Raw genomic sequence first — 20,382 nt, 5'->3', positions numbered from 1 at the left:
ACAGCGACACGGAAGAAGGCAGAGGAAGACTGCCAGGCACCCACAAGCTGTGATTTGAGTAGCAGCTGAGGAAGGGATTTTTGTCTTTGAGGCATGAAGTTACTTTTATACATGGAGTTAGGTTCCACATGACAACACCCAGTTCTACCACTTCACTACCGTTCTCTGTACCCTCCACTGCCTCTGTGCTGTCAGACAGTTTGTCTGACATCCTGGATGAGCCGCAATTTCCTCCAATTAAGCATTGGGAAGACTGAAGCCATTGTCTTCTGCCTGGCCACAAACTCCGTTCCCTTGCCACCGATTCTATCCCCCTCCTTGGTCACACTCTCAGGTTGAATCGGACTGTTTGCAACCTCGGCATCCTATGTGACCCTGAGCTAAGCTGACCCTATGTCCTCTCCATCACAAAGACCGCCAACTTCCACCTTTACAACATGACCTGTCTCTGGCCCTGCCTCAGTCCATCTGTTACTGAAACTCTCATCCATGCCTTTGTCCCCCCCCAGCTCAACTGTTCCATTGCTCTCCTGGCTCCCATCCTCCACGCTCCACAAACTTCAGCTCATTCAAAATCTGCTGCCCATATCCTAACCCACACCAAGTCCTGCCCACCCATCACCCTTGTGTTTGCTGATCTGCATTGGTTCCCAGTTCCCCAATGCCTCCAATTTATAATTCTCATCTTTTTGTTGAAATTCCTTTATGACATCGCCGCTCCCTATCTCTGCAATCTCCTCCTGCCCTACAACCCTCCGAGAATTCTGCATTCTACCAACTCTGGCCTCTTGTTCAACCCCAACTCCATTCGCCGCACCATTGGTGGCTGTGCCTTCAGCCGTCTCGGCCCTAAGCTCTGGAATGCCCTCCCTAAACCTCTCCACTTCCCTCTCCTCCTTTAAAATCTTCCTTATAACCCACCACTTTGACCAATGTTTTAGTCACCCCTCCTAATATCTCCTTCTGTTACTTGGTGTCAATTTTTGTCTGATTAAGCTTTTGTGAAGTGCCTTGGGACATTTTTATATGTTAAAGGCACTATATAAATGCAAGTTGTCGTTATTGATAGTGTTCTGTTGAAATCCAGCACACGGTACTGTTGCTGCCACCCAACGACATAAATGAGCCTCTGATAGCACCCAGCACCAGATTTTTTGTGAGTTCCAAGGAGAACCATTAGAAGCAGCCTCTGCTATTGGCCTTCCAACAGGCCAAAGAGCAGCCACCAGCACACCGTAAAGTAAAACCATGAGAGCAGGACTTGGGTATCCAGTTCATGGTCCCTCTCCCTGCACCTTTTGCACCAAGGTAAAAATGCCTTGTGATTTACTGAGGTGGACTTAGTTTGTACTCATGCTGGAGTCTATAAAAGCTGTTGAGTGGGACCAGCAGGTGATTGTAAACATCTTTGAGATTACAAAAACATAAAACACATTGCAGTACCTCCTTAATAAAAACCCTATCCTGCCATGCAATGGCCTGGCCCTTCAATGAGCCACCCTGTCCAAATGTGTATAAAGCCCTCAATCTAAATGCCTGTGTATGTATGGTGTAGCCTGTAATGTAGTGTGTATTCTGTATAGTGCTATGACCTGAGAAGTGTGCAAACATTTGTACAACTTTGTTAAAACAAGTAATTTCACTGTTTATTCAAAATAATTCTCGTTTGGGTGGGGAAAAAATAGAAATATAACTTTTCAAATTGTTGGTTGCTGCAGTTTTAAAACACAGTTTTAATTGTTATTTTCTATCTTCTTATGTGAAGAACTGAATTCTGTCATTTTTTTGCCTGTACATTTATTACAGTTGGACATATACATTTCATTCAAAAAACTCCATTCATAGGGATTACAGTAAGTTCCATTGGTTTATATTCTTTATTAAACATTATACATGTAAGTTCTGTAGACCTATGCTCTCTATTGAACTGTACAGAGCACCTTTGAAACAGGGAATCTATAGTGCAGTCAGATTAGCAGAATTCAGTTTACATCATCTTACACAGAATCAATTAGTTGCTATCGTCTGATCGATCCAAGGCTGAGCCTTGGTCACACGAGCATAGACTGTTGGGGTATTTACGTCACACCATTCACTTCCCCAAGAAACAATGCCAACCAGGTACCAGGCATTATTCTTCTGACAGACAAGAGGATTACCAGAGTCACCCTGCAATTAAAAGAGTCAATTAGTCAGATGTTTACAAATTTTTCTTCTGTGAATCTTTGTGCTGATCAGGATGAAGGATGTCAGTGTTGGAAATGGAATTACTTTTGTTACCCAGTATTAGCATTAAGCACACCAGGTAAAGTACATCATGGCCAGAAGCAGAGTAAAGCTCCCTCTACTTTGTCCCAACAGTGCATCTCAACCTCATTCTTACATTTGGTAACGCAGGTCTCCATAGAGTGGTGGGAAATGCTGTTGCCAATATGGTGAGTTCCATATCTCAGGCAGATTGTTGGGGGGAGATGCCGAGTGGAACTGAGCTGCTTCTGCTCAGGGGTGGGGGAGGGAAGGCAGTCAAATGTTAGGCCAATCCATGCTGCCCTCGTACATCTCCCAGAAGCTGGTAACAGAAACATTGGCCTGGGAGAAACCTGCCTGCTCTTCCCCACATCCTCTTTCCCTCTTCCCCAATTAGAAGTGTTATGTGGCACTGGGATCTAAACAAAGTTTTAAAACACAAATTAAAATGGTGTAAGTGGAAGAGGTGAGTAAAACTGACTTTCCTCCAGCCTTTTACTATTACTGTGACTTTACAAAGGTCTGTAGTAAAACTCATCAATAAACAACAGCAGATACAATACCTACCATCTAGCATCCTCTATTTGGAGTGTTTTATAATGCCTTTTATTAAGTGAATGTTACTTAAAAACCCAGGAATCAGTAAACAATCTATCATGCGCCACGAGGATACTAATTCTATTACCAGCTGGCATGTTTGAAGGAGAGGTACAAGGTAAAGGGAAGGTTGCACTCTTTTTGGTGGATAACATTTCTAGATCACATAAAATATTGATGAATTATAACTGAATAAGATGCCTGATTTTACTAAATATTCTTAACTGGATGGAGATAGGCATTTGATTGTTATTTCAGCTTAGCCCCAATTAATCTCAATGGGTTTGCAAGCTGGCTGACTTTTTATACTACTAAAATAGCTGCATGCGTTATGGCAATGGTGAAACTGGATTCTTGAGGCTGACCAGTAAAGTCTGCAAAGAACTGTAGAGACCCTTTGACTAAAGGTATTTAGTTTCTACCAGGGTTGGCACCTCTCCAGTTTTGGATAGATATTGGGCTGTCTGGAAATATTTGAAATAAAAGCCAGGCACTCAAGGTCCTACTTTCTCAAAAGCCTACTTTGTCTGCCTCTGTCTCATGATTGGGAGGACTTACTGATTATTGTTATGGAGGCTTTCTTTAAACAAACATCAGAACTCAACCCAAGATCCTGCCACAATTCTGGCTTCTGCCCAGTTTTGGATTTGGGGGAAAAAAAAGTCAAACCTAGTTTCTACTCCTGGTCTGTCGGGTAAACAGGGGTTGGTGACTAAACCATTAGAAGTGATGACATTTCAACCATACCAGGCAGGAAGTTGCTGCAGCACCTCCAGTACAAATCATGGACGCGGTGACTAATTGCACAGTGCCCCAGTACTGTTGACAGTCCACATTTGAAACAATAGGAAGTTCTGCCTGATGTAGTTTCACTGGCAGTAAAAGTGCTGAAAAACAGGAAAAAAACATTAGAAGCATTTTTCTGCCAATTCCCTATTTGTCACCAGACGCCATTCACTCCTTGCTGAGGTACAGTTTGATGGGCAGCGATCACTCTCTGGTACCTCGCTTGGGTGGGCGGTCTCCACATGTGAGCCAAGGCAGGCTACTTAACTGCAAATGGCGTCACAACCAAGCATACTTCCCACCGTGGCTGCTGTTCAGGGGCAGGAACTCTGGCTGATTTTTCCTCTCCCAAACCTAAGGGTGCTGAGGCCAATATTGGCACCTTGACCACTCGATGAAATCAGCTAATTCAGCACAGGCTGTGAATCAAAACTGGGATCTTCTTGGTCTGTACGACTCAGCTACTCACTGCCTTAACCAGCTCATCTACTCACTGCCTTAACCAGCTCAACAACTCACTGCCTCAACCAGCTCATCTACTCACTGCCTCAACCAGCTCATCTACTCACTGCCATAATCAACTCAACCACTTACAGCCTTAACCAGCTCATCTACTCACTGCCTTAGCCAGCTAAGCTACTCACTGCCTTAACCAACTCAGCTACTCACTGCCATATCCAGCTAAGTTACTCACTGCCTTAACCAGCTTTACTACTCAGTACTTTAATCGGCTCAGCTTCTCACGGCCTCAACTGGTTCAGCTACTTACTGCCTTCAACCAGTTCAACTACTCATTGCCTTAACTGGCTCAACTTCTCACTGCCTTACCCGGCTCATCTACTCAGTACCTTAACCACCTCAACTACTCATTGCCTTACCCGGCTCAGCTTCTCAAGGACAACAAAAGTAAATTCTGCAAGTAATTATAAAAAGCTGTCACTAAATTGGTATGATTCGGAATTAAAAAATATTAGGGTTTTTTTTGTAAGGGCACACTCTCAATCTCCTTTCATTAACTATACCATTGGGATTTGTCAAACCCCATCCGGTTGTCTCGCAGAGCAATCCTGGTGGGAAGTCATCTGTCGCTGTAGGGAGGCAGACTGGGAGCACTCGGGCAGTCAGTTTAGCAGGACTCGCCAGCTTTAACAATGCAACGTCATTGTTTAGAGTATCTCGGCTGTAATCTGGATGAGTGATTACCTGCAAAAGTAATGAACATCAACCATTTCATTCAGAAATCCAGAAACAAAGTTCTCGACATTATACTACTCGAACATCTGCTGTTTTAACAGAAGCACCAACTAAATATCTCAGTTAAAATAGTGACAAAGGAACTCCACAAGAACATGTTTTTATGCTAATATTTCATGACATCACTTCAAGACCAAAGGTACTTATCATTTTGTCCTTTTTCATTTGCTGTTTCTTATGATTTATTCATACCATAGGAACATAGGACAGGAGTAGGCCATTCAGCCCCTTGAGCCTGTTCTGCCATTCAATGAGATCATGGCTGATCTGTATCCTAACTCCATTTACCACCTTGCCTCCGTATCCATTAATATCCTTGGCTAGCAAAAATCTATTGATCTCAGATTTAAAATTATTAATTGAGCTGGCATCTACTGCTTTTTGAGGGAGAGAGTTCCACACTTCTACTACCCTTTGCGTGAAGAAGTGTTTCCTAACTTCTCTCCTGAATTGACTGGCTCAGATTTTAAGCCTTGTCCCAAACTCCCCCACCAGTGAAAAAAGTTTCTCTCTACCCTATCAATTCCTTTCAAAATCCTAAATCAATCAAATCACCCCTTAACCTTCTATATTCCAGGAAATACAAACCTAGTTTCTAATCTCTCCTCATAATTTAACCCGTGGAGCCCTAGTAATATTCTGGTGAATCTGCGCTGCTCTCCTTCCAAGGCCAATATATTCTTTCTAAGGTGCGGTGACCAGAACTGTACACGGTACTCCAGATGTGGTCTAACCAGGGCTTTGTATAGCTGTAGCAAGACTTCCTCCCCTTTATATTCTAGTCCTCTAGATTTTAAGCCTAACATTCCATTAGCCTTTTTGATTATTTTTTCTTCCTGACCACTACATTTTAGTGATCTGTGTACATGGATTCCATAATCTCTTTGGATGTCCACTGTTCCTAGCTTTTCACCATTTAAAAAATATTCGGATCTGACCTTTCTTGGTCCAAAATGGATGTCCTTACACTTACCTGTGCTGAAATCCATCTGCCACAGTTTTGCCCACTCACTTAATCTATCAATGTCTCTTTACAATTTTATGCTCCCATCTACACTTCTTACTATGCTACCAATCTGTGCCATTGACAAACTTAGATATATGTCTCCCTATTTTGTTATCTAAGTCATTAATAAATATAGCGAATAGTTCAGATCCCAGCACAGATCCTTGTGGGACACCACTAGTCACTTCCTTCTAATTCGAGTACATACCTATTATTCCTACTCTCTGTTTTCTACCGCCTAACCAATCTCCTAACCAAGTCAATAATTTGCCTTCAATTCCATGAGCTTTAATTTTAGCTAACATGATCATATGTGGAACCTTATCGAATGCCATTTGGAAGTCCATATAAACTACATCCATAGGCTTTCCTCTGCCTTCTGCTTTAGTTACTTCCTCAAAAATGTCAATTAGGTTCATTAGACATGACCTACCCATTGCAAATCCATGTTGGCTCTCTCTAATCAGCTCAAATTTCTCTTAAGTGCTCAGACACACTGACCTTAATTATAGATTCCAATTACTTCCCTAGAACAGATGTTAGACTAACAGGTCTATAATTTCCTGGTTTCTCTCTCTTACCTTTCTTAAATGATAGAGTTACATTTGAGTTTTCCAATCTAAAGGGACAATTCCTGAATCGAGAGAGCTTTGGAAGATAATGACTAAAGCATCAGCAATTTCCTCAGCTACTTCCTTTAAAATTCTGGAGATCTTAAGGTCCTGGAGTCTTTAGTGCCATTATTTTTTCTAATACTGTTTTCTTGCTTATGTTAATTTTAGTGAATTCTAGTCCTTGATTCATTATTAGTTTCCCTGGAATGTAAGGTATATTATCCTCTTCCTCTACTGTGAAGACTGACACAAAGTAATTATTCAACAAGTCTGCCATTTCCTTATTTTCATTTGCAATATTACCCGAATCTGTTTTTATGGGACCCACACTACCTTTTTTTGTCTAATATAATTGTAAAAACTTATGTTAATCTTGATATCTGTCACAAGCTTTTCTCATATTCCCCTTTTGCAGCTCTTGCTATCTTTTTAGTCTTCCTTTGCTGTTCTTTATAACTCTCCCAGTTTCCTAGATCTACATTATTCTTTGACTTTTGTATATTCTTTCCTTTAGTTTTATGTTATCTCACCTGTTTTGTCGACCATGGGCTGTTTTATTTGGGAAGTAGACCTCTTGCCCCTTAGGGGTATATATTGGTCCTGTATTAAGCTAAATTCTTTTTTGAACACGTCCCACTGTTCATCTGTAGTTTTACCCGATAACAGTTTTGACCAGTTTGCTGTCTTCAGTCTCTGTCTCATGCCATTAAAGTTAGCCTTACCAAAACCTATAATTTTAGTAACTGTGTTACGTTTCTCCTCTTCAAACCTAACATTCAATTCGATCTTATTATGATCACTGTTAGTTAATCTAACAATAAGGGAACATTTATCTAAGTCTGGTTCATTACTCATTACTAAATCTAGTATGGCCTGCCCTCTTGTTGGTTCAAGAACATATTGCTCCAGAAAACTATCTTGAATGCACTCAAGAAATTCACTACCTTTCTGACTTGAGCCACTCTGCTGTTCCCAATCTATATGAAAATTAAAGGCTCCCATTAAAACAACTCTTCTTTTGTTACAAGCCTCCCCAACCTCTGAATTAATACATTCTGCCACTTCATTGCTGCCATCATGAGGCTTGTAGACAACATCCATTACAGTTTTAAGTCCTCTCTTATTGCTCAATTCTAACCATAAAGTCTCTGTTGATTGCTTTCCCTTACCTATATCCTCTCTTACTAATGTCGTAATAGTATCTTTAATCAATAAGGCTACCCCTCCTCCTCTTCCAGTTTCCCTATCCTTTCTAAAGACCTTATAACCTGGAATATTTAACTCCCAATCATGACCAGCTTGCAGCCATGTCTCAGTAATGGCCACTATGTCCTACCTTCTGAGGTGTATTTGGGCCTCTAATTCATTCAATTTAGTATATAAAACTCTTATTTGGGCAAGAGACCCTAACCCGTCCTTCTGCCGTGATGCTGTCTTTCTCACACCGTTTAACTTAACAGGTTTCTTATTTGTCAGTTCTGCTGTAACTACTTTAGTTATTTTAGTATTGCGTTCACCTGGAGTATCTATATCATTGTTTGTGACCTGAACTCTGCTCTTATCCCTTTCTTTTTATCTCTCAACTATCATTTTTACTACCGTTTTTGCCTGAGCCCTCCCCCCATTTATTAGTTTAAAGTCCTTTTTACCACCCTATTTATCCTTTCCGCGAGGACCTTGGTTCCAGCTCAGTTCAGGTGCAGTCTGTCCCAACCATACAGCTCCCTCCTGTCCCAGTACTGGTGCCAGTGTCCCGTGAAATGGAACCCCTCCTTCCCACACCACTCCTTTAGCCATGTGTTCATCTTTCTGATCTGTTTGGCTGTGTGAGTATACAACCTGCATTTATATCAAACTCATATACACAAGGAAGTGGTAATAAATATTTTACAATACTGATACATATCTTTGGAATAGTCTGCAAGGTAGACTAGTGGAGACAAAAATTTTAGGGATGTTCAGAGCTGAATGCTATAAGGAGAGAGAGAGTTGGGAGTTTTGATGGGCCAAATGGTCTTTTCTTGTTCTTATCCTATTCTTTATGTTCAATAATGTTCGTGACTAAAATCTACAAATAAAGATGTATATGATGAGAATTTATGCAAACCTATCTTGTGTCCAAATTTCTTTTATGTGCTGTGCTGTCAATAGTCAGAAAAATAATTAGCTCTTCACGGGCCACATATCAGGGTAGTGGAGGCAAGGACCATGGGATTTTTTTAAAGGAATGATTGGATGCAATGAGGAAATTGTAGGTTTGTCCTTTATGGATGGGCTACGATGCACCATCTATTATTTAACTTGTGATCTTATGTGAGGATTTTTTGTGATCATGTTGTCACGGTTAGAGAAACATTGTAGATGAATGCTCAACAGCTCCTACCTACCATGCTGATTTCAATTACTTGTGTTTCCTCTGATTTTGACTTTCTGTTGGATGTCCCAAGGATTACCCGATGGTCATGTGCTCTGAAACATAACAAGCAGCAGAAAATGTCACCACTACCTTCCAGGTGCTCTTATCTTTCTACTTACAAACTTTCTAGCAGGTGGTAGCTACTTTGTCGCTGTGCTTCTTCGACAGCACCTCTCAAACCCATGACCGCTATCACCTAGAAGGACAAGCGCAGCAGATGCATGGGAACACCGTCACCTCCAAGTTCCCCTCCAATTCGCACACTACCCCAAAATGGACATACATTGCCATTCCTTCACCATCGCTGGGTCAAAATCCTGGAACACCCTACCTAACAGCACTGCGGGAGTATGTTCACCACATAGACTGCAGCAATTCAAGAAGGATCACCACCACCTGTTCGAGAGCAACTAGCGATGGGCAATAAATGCTGACCTTGCCAACGATGCCCATATCCCAAGAATGAATTTTTAAAATATCTCTACTAGACTTTCCAAAGAATAGGCTTTAGCCGTTCTTTTAATGGTTTCTCTAAGTTCTAGTTATGAAACATTACATGAAGCTACGACTAGCTCCTGGTAATCCATGAGGGATGGAGGGAAGGTATTGTCTGACTGCTTTGTTGTCTTGCTCTTTCTTTAATTTCCTACTGATATTTGTGACCCTATGTCTATCTGTGTATAATAGGTGATCCACCTGCTCTTTCTCTTCTTCCCCAGAGCTGTCTATAACTGAAGCTGTACTCTTCAGGCTTCCTCACACATCAAATAGCAGAATCCCTCTGTTCTTTATTGTTCCTTTTTCTAAAAACCCCACTGATCTCCATGCAGCACCTGTAATTTGTGCTGTCAGATATGCCCTCTTTGTTGAAATGATTCTCTTTTATGTTAAAACTTTGGGAAAGCATCTTCTACTAGCGATTCCAGCAACGGTGCAAGATGGTAGCAGTAGGGGATGGAGAGGTATGTGCCACTTCTGACCAATCTACATGAGATCTCTGTGGTGCCCACACTAATGCTAGCTACCTCCTTCCTGTTCTGATAGCTCAGGTTTGCAATCTCCAAATGGTGGAAAGAACTACAGCAAATCAACACTTTCTGATCACAGAAACTGAGCCGTGCCATTCCGCTGCCAGTTGTACTCAATGGGGTATTAGTCCCTGATACCGTTTTTTTTAAACAATGTAGCTTAAGTGAGCTCTCTTTTTGTTAAATGTGACAGTCTAGCAATTTCTAAATTGCTGTTGGCAGAATCCATTATACCAGCAATGATTGGGGCCAGCAGTGTCAGGAGGGATGTGCAGCACACGCTGACGTACAATTCCTGACATGAAGGATATTCCCGGAGGGATGAAAAGATGTGTGAGTGCACATGTGGTCAAATTGGGTGTTAAAGTAATTCAGGGGCTAGACTGGATAGTAATGAGGTACCTGCCCCACTTTGGTGCAGTTACGTATTGCGGGTGCGATGTTTTCATCTTGCCCAGATGGATCAGGCATAAAGGCTGGAGTCTTCATTTAAAGAGTAGGTTGAAATTTTCTTTTCACTTTCTGCGTTTCTGGCCACTATAGGGACTGCATTCAGCACTGGACTTGGCAGAAGAGGGCCAGCAAGAACAGGAAAGAGCAGGTGTGAGGTCAGCTGACATGTGTAGTATACAGTGAAGTCCTGCCACTTCGCATTTTCTGTATCAGGCCGAGCTACCTGGTAATGATGGTAAAAATATGCTTAAGGAAGGTAGGATTTTGCAGGGGGGACTGTGACGGTTCTATGCAATGTCCTTCAAAAAGACCTCCGTGCAACATGTGACATCTGTACAGCATTGCCAGTGTTCAGCAAAATCAACATGGTCTTCTATTTTTGTGCTTGGGATTCTTTTTTTAAAATTCATTCTTGGGATGTGGTCGTCAATGGCAAGAAGGTGGTGCTGGGCCTTCTAGCAGTTTGGTACAACTGAGTGGCTTGCTAGGCCACTTCAGAGGGCAATTTAGAGTCAACCACGTTTGTGTGGGACTGGAGTCATCTATAGGCCTGACTGAGTAAGGAAGGCAGGGTTCCTTCCCTAAAGGACATTGGTGAACTAAGCTAGCAATGGGAATACCTACAGTGTCAGGCAGTTTGCTGCACACGGCTACATCAAGGAGGTTACAGATGTATTATTCAGCAGGGCTGATGGCTTCATCTCCTTTACTGCTGACCAACTGCAGCGTCATGTAAGGGCGACACAATTCTGAAAAACGGCTGGCTTTCCCAGAGTCCAGAGGGTCACCGCCTGCACCCACATTTGTAAACAATTTTACAACACCAAGTTATAGTCCAGCAATTTTATTTTAAATTCACAAGCTTTCGGAGGCTTCCTCCTTCGTCAGGTGAACGATGTGAAAATCGTTCACCTGACGAAGGAGGAAGCCTCCGAAAGCTTGTGAATTTAAAATAAAATTGCTGGACTATAACTTGGTGTTGTAAAATTGTTTACAAATGTCAACCCCAGTCCATCACCGGCATCTCCACATCATGCACCCACATTGTCATTTGGGCCCCTAGGCACAGTGCTATAGCCCATAGGACCTGAAAGGGATGGGGGGAGGTGTTTTTTGTTCTCAGTGTGGACACGATGTGTGATCACCAGCGCAGAATCATGCGGATCAATGCTCGCTTCTCTGGAAGCTCTCACAATCCCTTCATTTTAAGTCTATCATTTGCGCCTCCCCTCTTTGAAGGAACATGAAGGGTGACAGCAGGGAAACCAAACTCACCCTGTATAGCATTGGTTTCATGATACCCGTGCAACGAAGCTCATGCTACGACCAGGATTATTATCTCGCGTACCATCGGTATCTTGAAATTTCACGCCTGGGCTGACTTGGGCAGTCTCACCGAACAAAGCCCCAGGGTTTCTGAAATCATTGCTGTCTCTTGCACGCTCCATAACTTCACCTTGCAACGGGGGCATTGGTATGCAACTGGATAACCAGGATGTTACAAATCACGGTGTTATTCAGGTGGCTCCCAGTTGCAGTTCACAGCTGATTTAGAGGATTAATGCTGCTCCCTTTTCACTGAGTGGGACAAGAAGTCCGCACTTTAGCCCACAGACTGAAAACAGCAATATCACGAGTAAACCAGTAAATTCTCTCAGCAACTTCGTAACTCGCCGTTTACCTGTGAATAGCACCAACAGCAATTTCTGGAACAGCGTTGTTTACCATTTCGGCTACGGAATTCGAAAACAAATTGCTACAGAACCCCGCTTTATTTTTGGGCTGGATGCCAGGGCCTAGTGTAGTTTTTCCCAGGTCTTTGATATTTGTGCAGTGATAGAAAAACACTTTTGCAATCTCAGCTGCGAACGATCGGACTTTAAAAAGTTCTCAATACTTCGGAGCAGCCGGTTTATTTGTTGTCAAAAAGGGACTATTCCAATCTATTTCAAAAAGATACAGGTATTAAACTTCAAATAGTTTGATAATAAGAGCTGATCTTTCGTGACACAGCTCACAGTGAGTTGGTGGATCCGCCGTTTCATGCCGTGTAATGTACCAAAAAGTACATTTTGTTATTAGAGTTTTAGTGGGCGTTTTAGTGATTTTTTGGGCTCGAACTCTATGATTACGGTCACATTTATGTAGAATCTGTGCATCAGTGGCCTTGATCACTATTACATATATGTTCATTTTATCTTTTAGCTGTTTTATTTCTTTAAAACGCCCATGTTACAGAGGGTGACGGTAGGGAAAATGCTACAAGCTGCAGCTAGGTTGGAGAACTGCGTGTAGCAATAGGGGGAATGCAGGGACCGTGTGCGCTGGTGATGTTGGTGAGGGTTGTGGAGGAGGATGCTGCTGACCAAAGCCAAGGCAATAGGTGGTTTTCTAGGATGCAGTGGGAAAGGCACGGGTTCTGGGTGTGGGCGGGGGAGCCGGCGCGGTGAGAGCCAGAACTTTAAGTGCTCAGAGCAAGTGGGGGTGGGAAGGAGCAGGGTACCGATGAGTATGAGTTCCCTCTGCACTCTACAAGCATGGCCCAGGGAACTTGTATCATTTAAAATAGATGCTGCTGAGCCCCTCCCGCTGCTGCCATCTCCCAGTCGTGAATGGACCCACTCAGCATTCCTGTACCTCTTCACTGTGACCAATCCTCTGAATCTTAACCTGACGAGGTTCCTAAGCACCCAGCCCCCTTCCCAAGGTGACAAAAGCCACCCCTCCCCTTTCAGTGCTTTTCGAGGGGGTTTCGCAGTGGGGACAGCTCAGTATGGGGAGATGGAGAATGGGAACGGTAAGACGTGAAAGGAGGGAGTGGAGAGAAAAGCACAGGTGCTTGGGTGGGGGGCATTGGAGTGGAAGAAGTGGGGGAGGGGGAAGAGAAGATGAAAGCGAAACCTTTTCATTCCTCCCCCAGTTGGTTTAAGAAAGCAAAGGGCTTTCCATTCTAATCAGGAAAAGTCTTCACTATTTAAATGGTAAAGGACATAATGTAAAAACAAAGGCTGTGAAAACAGACTGTGTTGTCATTAGTACACCAGTGATTCTCATGTTACTATGCAATTCCTTTGGTTTTAACGAAAGCATTAGTCCAATTCCTTTGTTAAAATGGTGACAAAGGAATCACAGACGGATGTGTTACAGCTTATTGTGTGTAAAAAAAATTGAACATAGATATTAAGGAATAAAGGGAATAATTTCATCCTGTGATTCAGGCTGGACTTTCACTCCTGGGGGTTTTGATGTCCTTTTAATCCTTCTTTACTGCCTTGTCATGCACTCTCTCGTATCTGCTATTCTCTATACAATTCCTAGTCCAGGATATCACTCGAGTTACCTCACACCGCATTGAGCAGCAGTGATGACCCATTCTGAGTTAATCAGAGATCCTCCACAGAAATGCCAGTTGGTCCGATCCTGAAAGATAACAATGAACAATGCTTCAGCGAGCAGCCAGCTGTCCAGAAACAGGTCCTCGAAGAAGACGTGCAGCGTATGCTATTGTTACTCCATTAATTTGCTACCAAAGTCACCCCGGTGTGGACATGAAATTCCGATCAAATTTGTATAGTGTTTGTGTGCCCTAAACTGCCTTCGTGCGACCTCTGTTGGGGTGCAGGGGTGCAATGCTGGTTGCAATATATCAGCTGGAGTTGCAATATATCAGCTGGAGTCAGCACAGTAGAAAGAAAAGACCTTGCATTTATAGAGCGCCTTTCACGACCTCAGGACGTCCCAAAGTGCTTCACAGCCAATGAAGTACTTTGAAGTGTGGTCACTGTTGTAATGTAGCACCTGGGAAACCGAAGAGATTGTGGTGATGCAAACTGAAATTGTTCGAGCTGTTCTCTGCCACTGTGATACACACAGTGATAGTGTTTTAGTTTCAGGTGAGCTGCAGGTATGATTGAACTGCATTGCTGAATGTACCTCACACACATGGCTTCCAGGCCCCAATTATAAGAACAGTATTAAGGTGATACAATCACCTAATATTTAGGGCCACATCACCCTTATGTCTGATAAAGAGCAGGTAAAATTTAAACAATGAGTAGATTTTCAAACTTGCTGTCTGGAAATTAAAATTGGGCGGTTTCTATAACGGGCGGCTGATCCGCAACATCAGAAAATCTGTCCAATTGTGTTTAAGATGATCTGGTTCCTGCCTGGTTTGTGTTGTGAAGGTTCCACTTACAATGCTCGAACCATTCATCAGTGGTGACATTGGTTACTTGTAGAATCTGATATACAGCTCTGCATTTAAGGCGCATCATTGGTTATAGGGAGAGCAAGATACACAGCATCAGCACTGCACTGATATGATTCATGATATGTTCGAGGGAGTCAATGCCAGTTATGCTGTGGTTTGATACGTGAACAGGGTTTTATTGTATTTAAACAATAAACATTTTCACCAGCAGGGGTTCTCCCGATCGTCTGCGGTAACTACAGTGGAAGATCAGTGGAAATCTCGAAAAAGCGACGAAAACGGCCACCTCTCCGGGGTTTCTGTCGAAATTACAGCAGACGGGCAGGAGAACCCTCTACAGATATCCAGCCCCTGTACCTTTAACACATCTGGTAAGTGCGACTGTTCGTGCTGGTCTTTAAGGGCAGCCTACAAGACAGCACTGGTACAGGATGGTTGGGGTGTGTTCATGACCTCTATGGGGCAGCTAAGAAGCCTTTCTCTAGTGTTGCAGTTTCAATGAATGTAGTATAAACATACCTGTATGGAAGTTTGCCAGGGCCAGGATCCTGAAACAGCCATCTCACCTTTTACAATTCTTGCATGGCCTGACACAACAGGAGTGATGATTGGGACACCACAACCTATGTAAAAATGTTGAACAGATATTATGAGTAAGCACAAGAGAAACAGTATGTAAAATGGAAAGTGATATTCATGTTTACTATGGAACGTACCGCAAGCAGCACCCAAAAAGGTTAACCCCGCTAGAAGACAGAACAGAGCCATAATTCTCGTTTGTCTTTTTTGTTTTTCTTGTTGAAGGACACTGGCTTTTATAGATTCCTGACTTATCTCTGCTGGATAAGAGCGAAAAATAACAGGTGCAAATGCCAGAACTTTCCATTGGATCAATATCTGTCAGCATAAGCACTGGCGCTTCTGTTGCTTATCTGTGACGTAAACAAATGCCTCTTTGATATAAAACTAGTCGATTTGCAGTTTAAAACCATGAAAGGATTTTATGACCTCCTTTCTCCCCACCATATTATGGGATAAAGGGGATTGGCCAACTATTGTGGCATGCATACTAGCAAGGTTTAGCAGGAAACGTTGGCCCCTTTACTTGTACTTGTGATTGTAAAGGTATTTTGGTTGTAACTTGCCACCAACTGCATTCAATGATAAATTAAATTATCATCCATACATCAGAATCAGTAATTGGACTGAGGTACCAGGGCGATCTGGAATTGAGGCCAATGACCCCCGATAAATAACCAATCAGAAATACCAATGAAGGAGCTGATTTGGAAATAACAACTCAATGAAAAAAAATTGAAAAAGGCTAAGTTCAGGAGGTAGATCTCATGGTGAAAAAAATGATCCCCAGGAGGACCATGGGTAAGAATCTATTGCATCTTCATGTGGGGGAGGGGAGCCTAGAAAAGAGGATGTTGAACGGTTGAACACAATATCCAGGCCCGTTAGTAGCTAGTACAAGGTTCACCAAGGATTTAATGACACAGAAAAGACCAAGGAGGAAATGTGCCAACATGTTAGCTTCCTTTTAATGCACGTAATTTATTGATATTGTTGATGTGGATATGAAGGCTCTTAATCTGATATTTTCTGTCCCTCCACAGATGACCCTGGACCAACTGCAGTTCAAAAACAAACCACAGAAGTCAGGGTTCCACAAACAATGCCACAAAAACAATCAAACTACAAGAACCAGTATGGAGATTGTAACACTTGCACAGATAAATGTTACTGTCTCATCCTCACATGAAAATATGTCTGGCACAGAGTACGCGGCTGTCAATTTTAGATTGCAGGCATTGTAGACTTGAGGTGCATGTGAAGGAGCAGGTGAGTAGAGAGGTCATAGGGAAAGTCGTCAAAATAAGAGTGTTGGAGTAGTCATGGAATAGGCACAATTCTTTTGGTCGGTTTCTGAGTTACGTGGCTCTGAGGTCGGAGAGTACTGAAGCCTTCGCTCTGAGATTCATGGAATACCACATGACAGTGCATGATGGATTTGATCTCTCAACACATGGACATTGGAATAGTATTGGCAACCATTCTAATTGTGGTCTGACCTGATAGGGGATCAGCTCTCCAAGCAATTCTGAATGCAAGGGTTTTTTTTATTCATACATGGGATGTGGGCGTCGCTGGCAAGGCCAGCATTTATTGCCCATCCCTAATTGCCCTTGAGAAGGTGGTGGTGAGCCGCCTTCTTGAACTGCTGCGGTCCGTGTGGTGAAGGTTCTCCCACAGTGCTGTTAGGAAGGGAGTTCCAGGATTTGGACCCAGTGACGATGAAGGAACGGTGAAATATTTCCAAGTCGGGATGGTGTGTGACTTGGAGGGGAATATGCAGGTGGTGTTGTTTCCATGTGCCTGCTGCTCTTGTCCTTCTAGGTGGTAGAGGTCGCGGGTTTGGGAGGTGCTGTCGAAGAAGCCTTGGCGAGTTGCTGCAGTGCATCCTGTGGATGGTACACACTGCAGCCACTGTGCGCCGGTGGTGAAGGGAGTGAATATTTAGGGTGGTGGATGGGGTTCCAATCAAGTGGGCTGCTTTGTCCTGGATGGTGTCGAGCTTCTTGAATGTTGTTGGAGCTGCACTCATCCAGGCAAGTGGAGAGTATTCCATCACACTCCTGACATGTGCCTTGTAGATGGTGGAAAGGCTTTGGGGAGTCAGGAGGTGAGTCACTCGCTGCAGAATACCCAGCCTCTGACCTACTCTTGTAACCACAGTATTTATATGTCTGGTCCAGTTAAGTTTCTGGTCAATGGTGACCCCCAGGATGTTGATGGACTCCTCTTGTTAGAGATGGTCATTGCCTGGCACTTGTCTGGCACGAATGTTACTTGCCACTTATCAGCCCAAGCCTGGATGTTGTCCAGATCTTACTGCATGCGGGCTCAGACTGCTTCATTATTTGAGGGGTTGCGAATGGAACTGAACACTGTGCAATCATCAGCGAACATCCCCATTTCTGACCTTATGATGGAGGGAAGGTCATTGATGAAGCAGCTGAAGATGTTTGGGCCTAGGACACTGCCCTGAGGAACTCCTGCAGCAATGTCCTGGGGATGAGATGATTGGCCTCCAACAACCACTACCATCTTCCTTTGTGCTAGGTATGACTCCAGCCACTGGAGGTTTTCCCCCTGATTCCCGTTGACTTCAGTTTTACTAGGGCTCCTTGGTGCCACACTCGGTCAAATGCTGCCTTGATGTCAAGGGCAGTCACTCTCACCTCACCTCTGGAACTCAGCTCTTTTGTCCATGTTTGGACCAAGGTTGTAATGAGATCTGGAGCTGAGTGGTCCTGGCGGAACCCAAACTGGGCATCGGTGAGCAGGTTATTGGTGAGTAAGTGCCGCTTGATAGCACTGTCGACGACACCTTCTATCACTTTGCTGATGATTGAGAGTAGACTGATGGGGCGGTAATTGGCCAGATTGGATTTGTCCTGCTTTTTGTGGACAGGACATACCTGGGCAATTTTCCACATTGTCGGGTAGATGCCAGTGTTGTCGCTGTACTGAAACAGCTTGGCTAGAAGCGCAGCTAGTTCTGGAGCACAAGTCTTCAGCACTACAGCCGGAATGTTGACGGGGCCCATAGCCTTTGCTGTATCCAGTGCACTCAGCTGTTTCCTGATATCACGTGGAGTGAATTGAATTGGCTGAAGACTGACTTCTGTGATGGTGGGGCTATAGGGAGGAGGCTGAGATGGATCATCCACTCAGCACTTCTGGCTGAAGATGGTTGCAAACGCTTCAGCCTTGTCTTTTGCACTCATGTGCTGGACTCCGCCATCATTGAGGATGGGGATGTTTACAGAGCCTCCTCCTCCCGTTAGTTGTTTAATTGTCCACCACCATTCACGACTGGATGTGGCAGGACTGCAGAGCTTTGATCTGATCCGTTGGTTGTGGAATCGCTTAGCTCTGTCTATAGCATGTTTGCAGATATTGGAGGGAAATTGCAGCCATTTGCAAAAGGTTTTGCAGAAGTTAATTTGAGCAGCTGCAAAATACAAAGCTTGGGACATCACAAATGAGATGAGACTTCTCAGGACATGACTCGTCTGTGATGATGGTATGCCCAAAGAAAGTATCCTTGGAAGTCACCAAGATGTTTAGGCCTCCATAGATATGGTTCAGGACATTCCTTCCCTGGTGCACAGATGTCAGAGAGTGCTGGAAACTCCTCCTTTATCCCCACTGACACATCTAGTGTGGATGAGATTCCTTCCACCACTGACACAGCAGCCAGAGGGGATTCACAAGGGGCATGAACAGTACCAGGCAGGTGCTCAGTGAGAAGTACAAGGGCTTTACAAGGTAACAATCAAAGTATACACCAAAGGGGCACACTTTTTATTTTGTAAACTATTTTTCATTCTTTTTGTATATGTTTTATTACTTGATAATGCTTGGACTGAAAAGTCAACATTACTTGATGCCCCCTGGCATTTTAATCAATTCTATGTTGTATTCAGTCCTATATAGTTTTTCTATGCAAATATCAGTATGCATTTTTTAAACCAAAGTTAGTTGATGTAAGAAATACGATTTTTAGACCAAATCATAATCATGGACCCCATCCTGCAAAGCTTTAGGTGCTTGTCTGAAAAGCGAAGCGCAGGCCTTGCATCTGTGAGAATACAAAGGGAGCCAGCATTCCATAGGAAATGATAGGTCCGACATCAGGCCATCAGGCAAAGTGTGACTCGGCCAACGTTGTCTACCTCATACGTTGCAGGAAAGGATGCCCCAAAGCATGGTACATTGGCGAGACCATGCAGACGCTGCGACAACGGATGAACGGACACCGCGCAACAATTGCCAGACAGGAGGGTTCCCTTCCAGTCGGGGAACACTTCAGCAGTCAAGGACATTCAGCCACCGACCTTCGGGTAAGCGTACTCCAAGGCGGCCTTCGAGACACACGACAACGCAAAATCGTCGAGCAGAAATTGATAGCCAAGTTCCGCACCCATGAGGACGGCCTCAACTGGGATCTTGGGTTCATGTCACGCTACACGTAACCCCACCAGCGAACAAAAGTTTTCTGTTTTTAATATAATGGGTCAATTGCTGTCTTTTCCTTCCGGATGTTTCTATGTTTCTGCCTCTCTCTCTGTTTTTTTTTGTTCTGGCCGTTTGTATATTCGGTGGCCCTGTAGGTAACACCTATCTGTCTGAACACTTTGGTTGCCTTGGCAACGGGCAGTTGAAAAGACTATCTGTAATCACCAGGTATTGTTCTGTGATTTATAAATGCGAGAGGTTCGAGGATTTCTTGACATTCACCTGAGGAAGGAGGAAGCCTCCGAAAGCTTGTGAATTTTAAAATAAAATTGTTGGACTATAACTTGGTGTTGTAAAATTGTTTACAATCAGGCAAAGTGATTGGGAATATTGCAGAGACAATAGAAGTGTGAAACAGACACATTCAAGACCAATTGTCAGAAACAGAACAAAATGCCCCAAGCATAATCAAAGACTCAGATCCTGGACACAGACTAATCCTGTTATGTTAATTGCAGGAGCTTTGTTCAGATAATTAGGTAATCTTCGTGATTGGCATATACAGGATGAGACATCTTAAATGTCTGCATCCGAACAATCAAAATACACAGAAAGATAAGGGCATGTCCCTCCCACATAAGATAGATAGAATTGATAACAGTTAACACCATAGAATGGATATCGGAAGGATATCTGGAAACATGGGCCCCCTGGGGGAAGATGTCTGGGACAGATGA

The 20,382-nt window shown here is 43.4% G+C and overlaps 1 protein-coding gene and 1 long non-coding RNA gene across 2 annotated transcripts; one reads left to right on the top strand and one right to left on the bottom strand.

The window, feature by feature from the left end:
- Positions 1–1,795: 1,795 nt before the first annotated feature.
- On the bottom strand, positions 1,796–15,385 carry LOC137333595 (chymotrypsinogen B-like). The gene is made up of 7 exons (XM_067997818.1): positions 15,331–15,385; positions 15,134–15,237; positions 13,742–13,821; positions 8,892–8,973; positions 4,653–4,833; positions 3,592–3,731; positions 1,796–2,169 (listed from the first exon to the last, which is right to left on the bottom strand). Exons 1-7 carry the CDS (start codon positions 15,380–15,382, stop codon positions 2,008–2,010), a joined length of 801 nt encoding a protein of 266 aa, XP_067853919.1. The 5' UTR covers positions 15,383–15,385; the 3' UTR covers positions 1,796–2,007.
- LOC137333598 (uncharacterized) lies at positions 14,832–20,023 on the top strand. The gene is made up of 3 exons (XR_010965935.1): positions 14,832–14,985; positions 16,237–16,462; positions 19,377–20,023. It is a non-coding gene; the product is annotated as an uncharacterized lncRNA (long non-coding RNA).
- The last annotated feature ends 359 nt before the right edge of the window (positions 20,024–20,382 follow it).

This window comes from Heptranchias perlo, chromosome 16, assembly GCF_035084215.1.
Source record: "Heptranchias perlo isolate sHepPer1 chromosome 16, sHepPer1.hap1, whole genome shotgun sequence".
Lineage (NCBI taxonomy): Eukaryota > Metazoa > Chordata > Chondrichthyes > Hexanchiformes > Hexanchidae > Heptranchias > Heptranchias perlo.
Note: the sequence above shows the minus strand (reverse complement) of the source record. Positions and strands in the feature narration are given on the sequence as shown.

Coding starts and splice junctions, on each gene's coding strand:
- LOC137333595 (XM_067997818.1), bottom strand. CDS start 15,382: ATGGCTCTGTTCTGTCTTCTAGCGGGGTTAACCTTTTTGGGTGCTGCT. Junction 15,238..15,330: donor CTTTTTGGGTGCTGCTTGCG/GTACGTTCCATA, acceptor ATTTTTACATAG/GTTGTGGTGTCCCAATCATC. Junction 3,732..4,652: donor GGGTTTGACAAATCCCAATG/GTATAGTTAATG, acceptor CCTGTTTTTCAG/CACTTTTACTGCCAGTGAAA.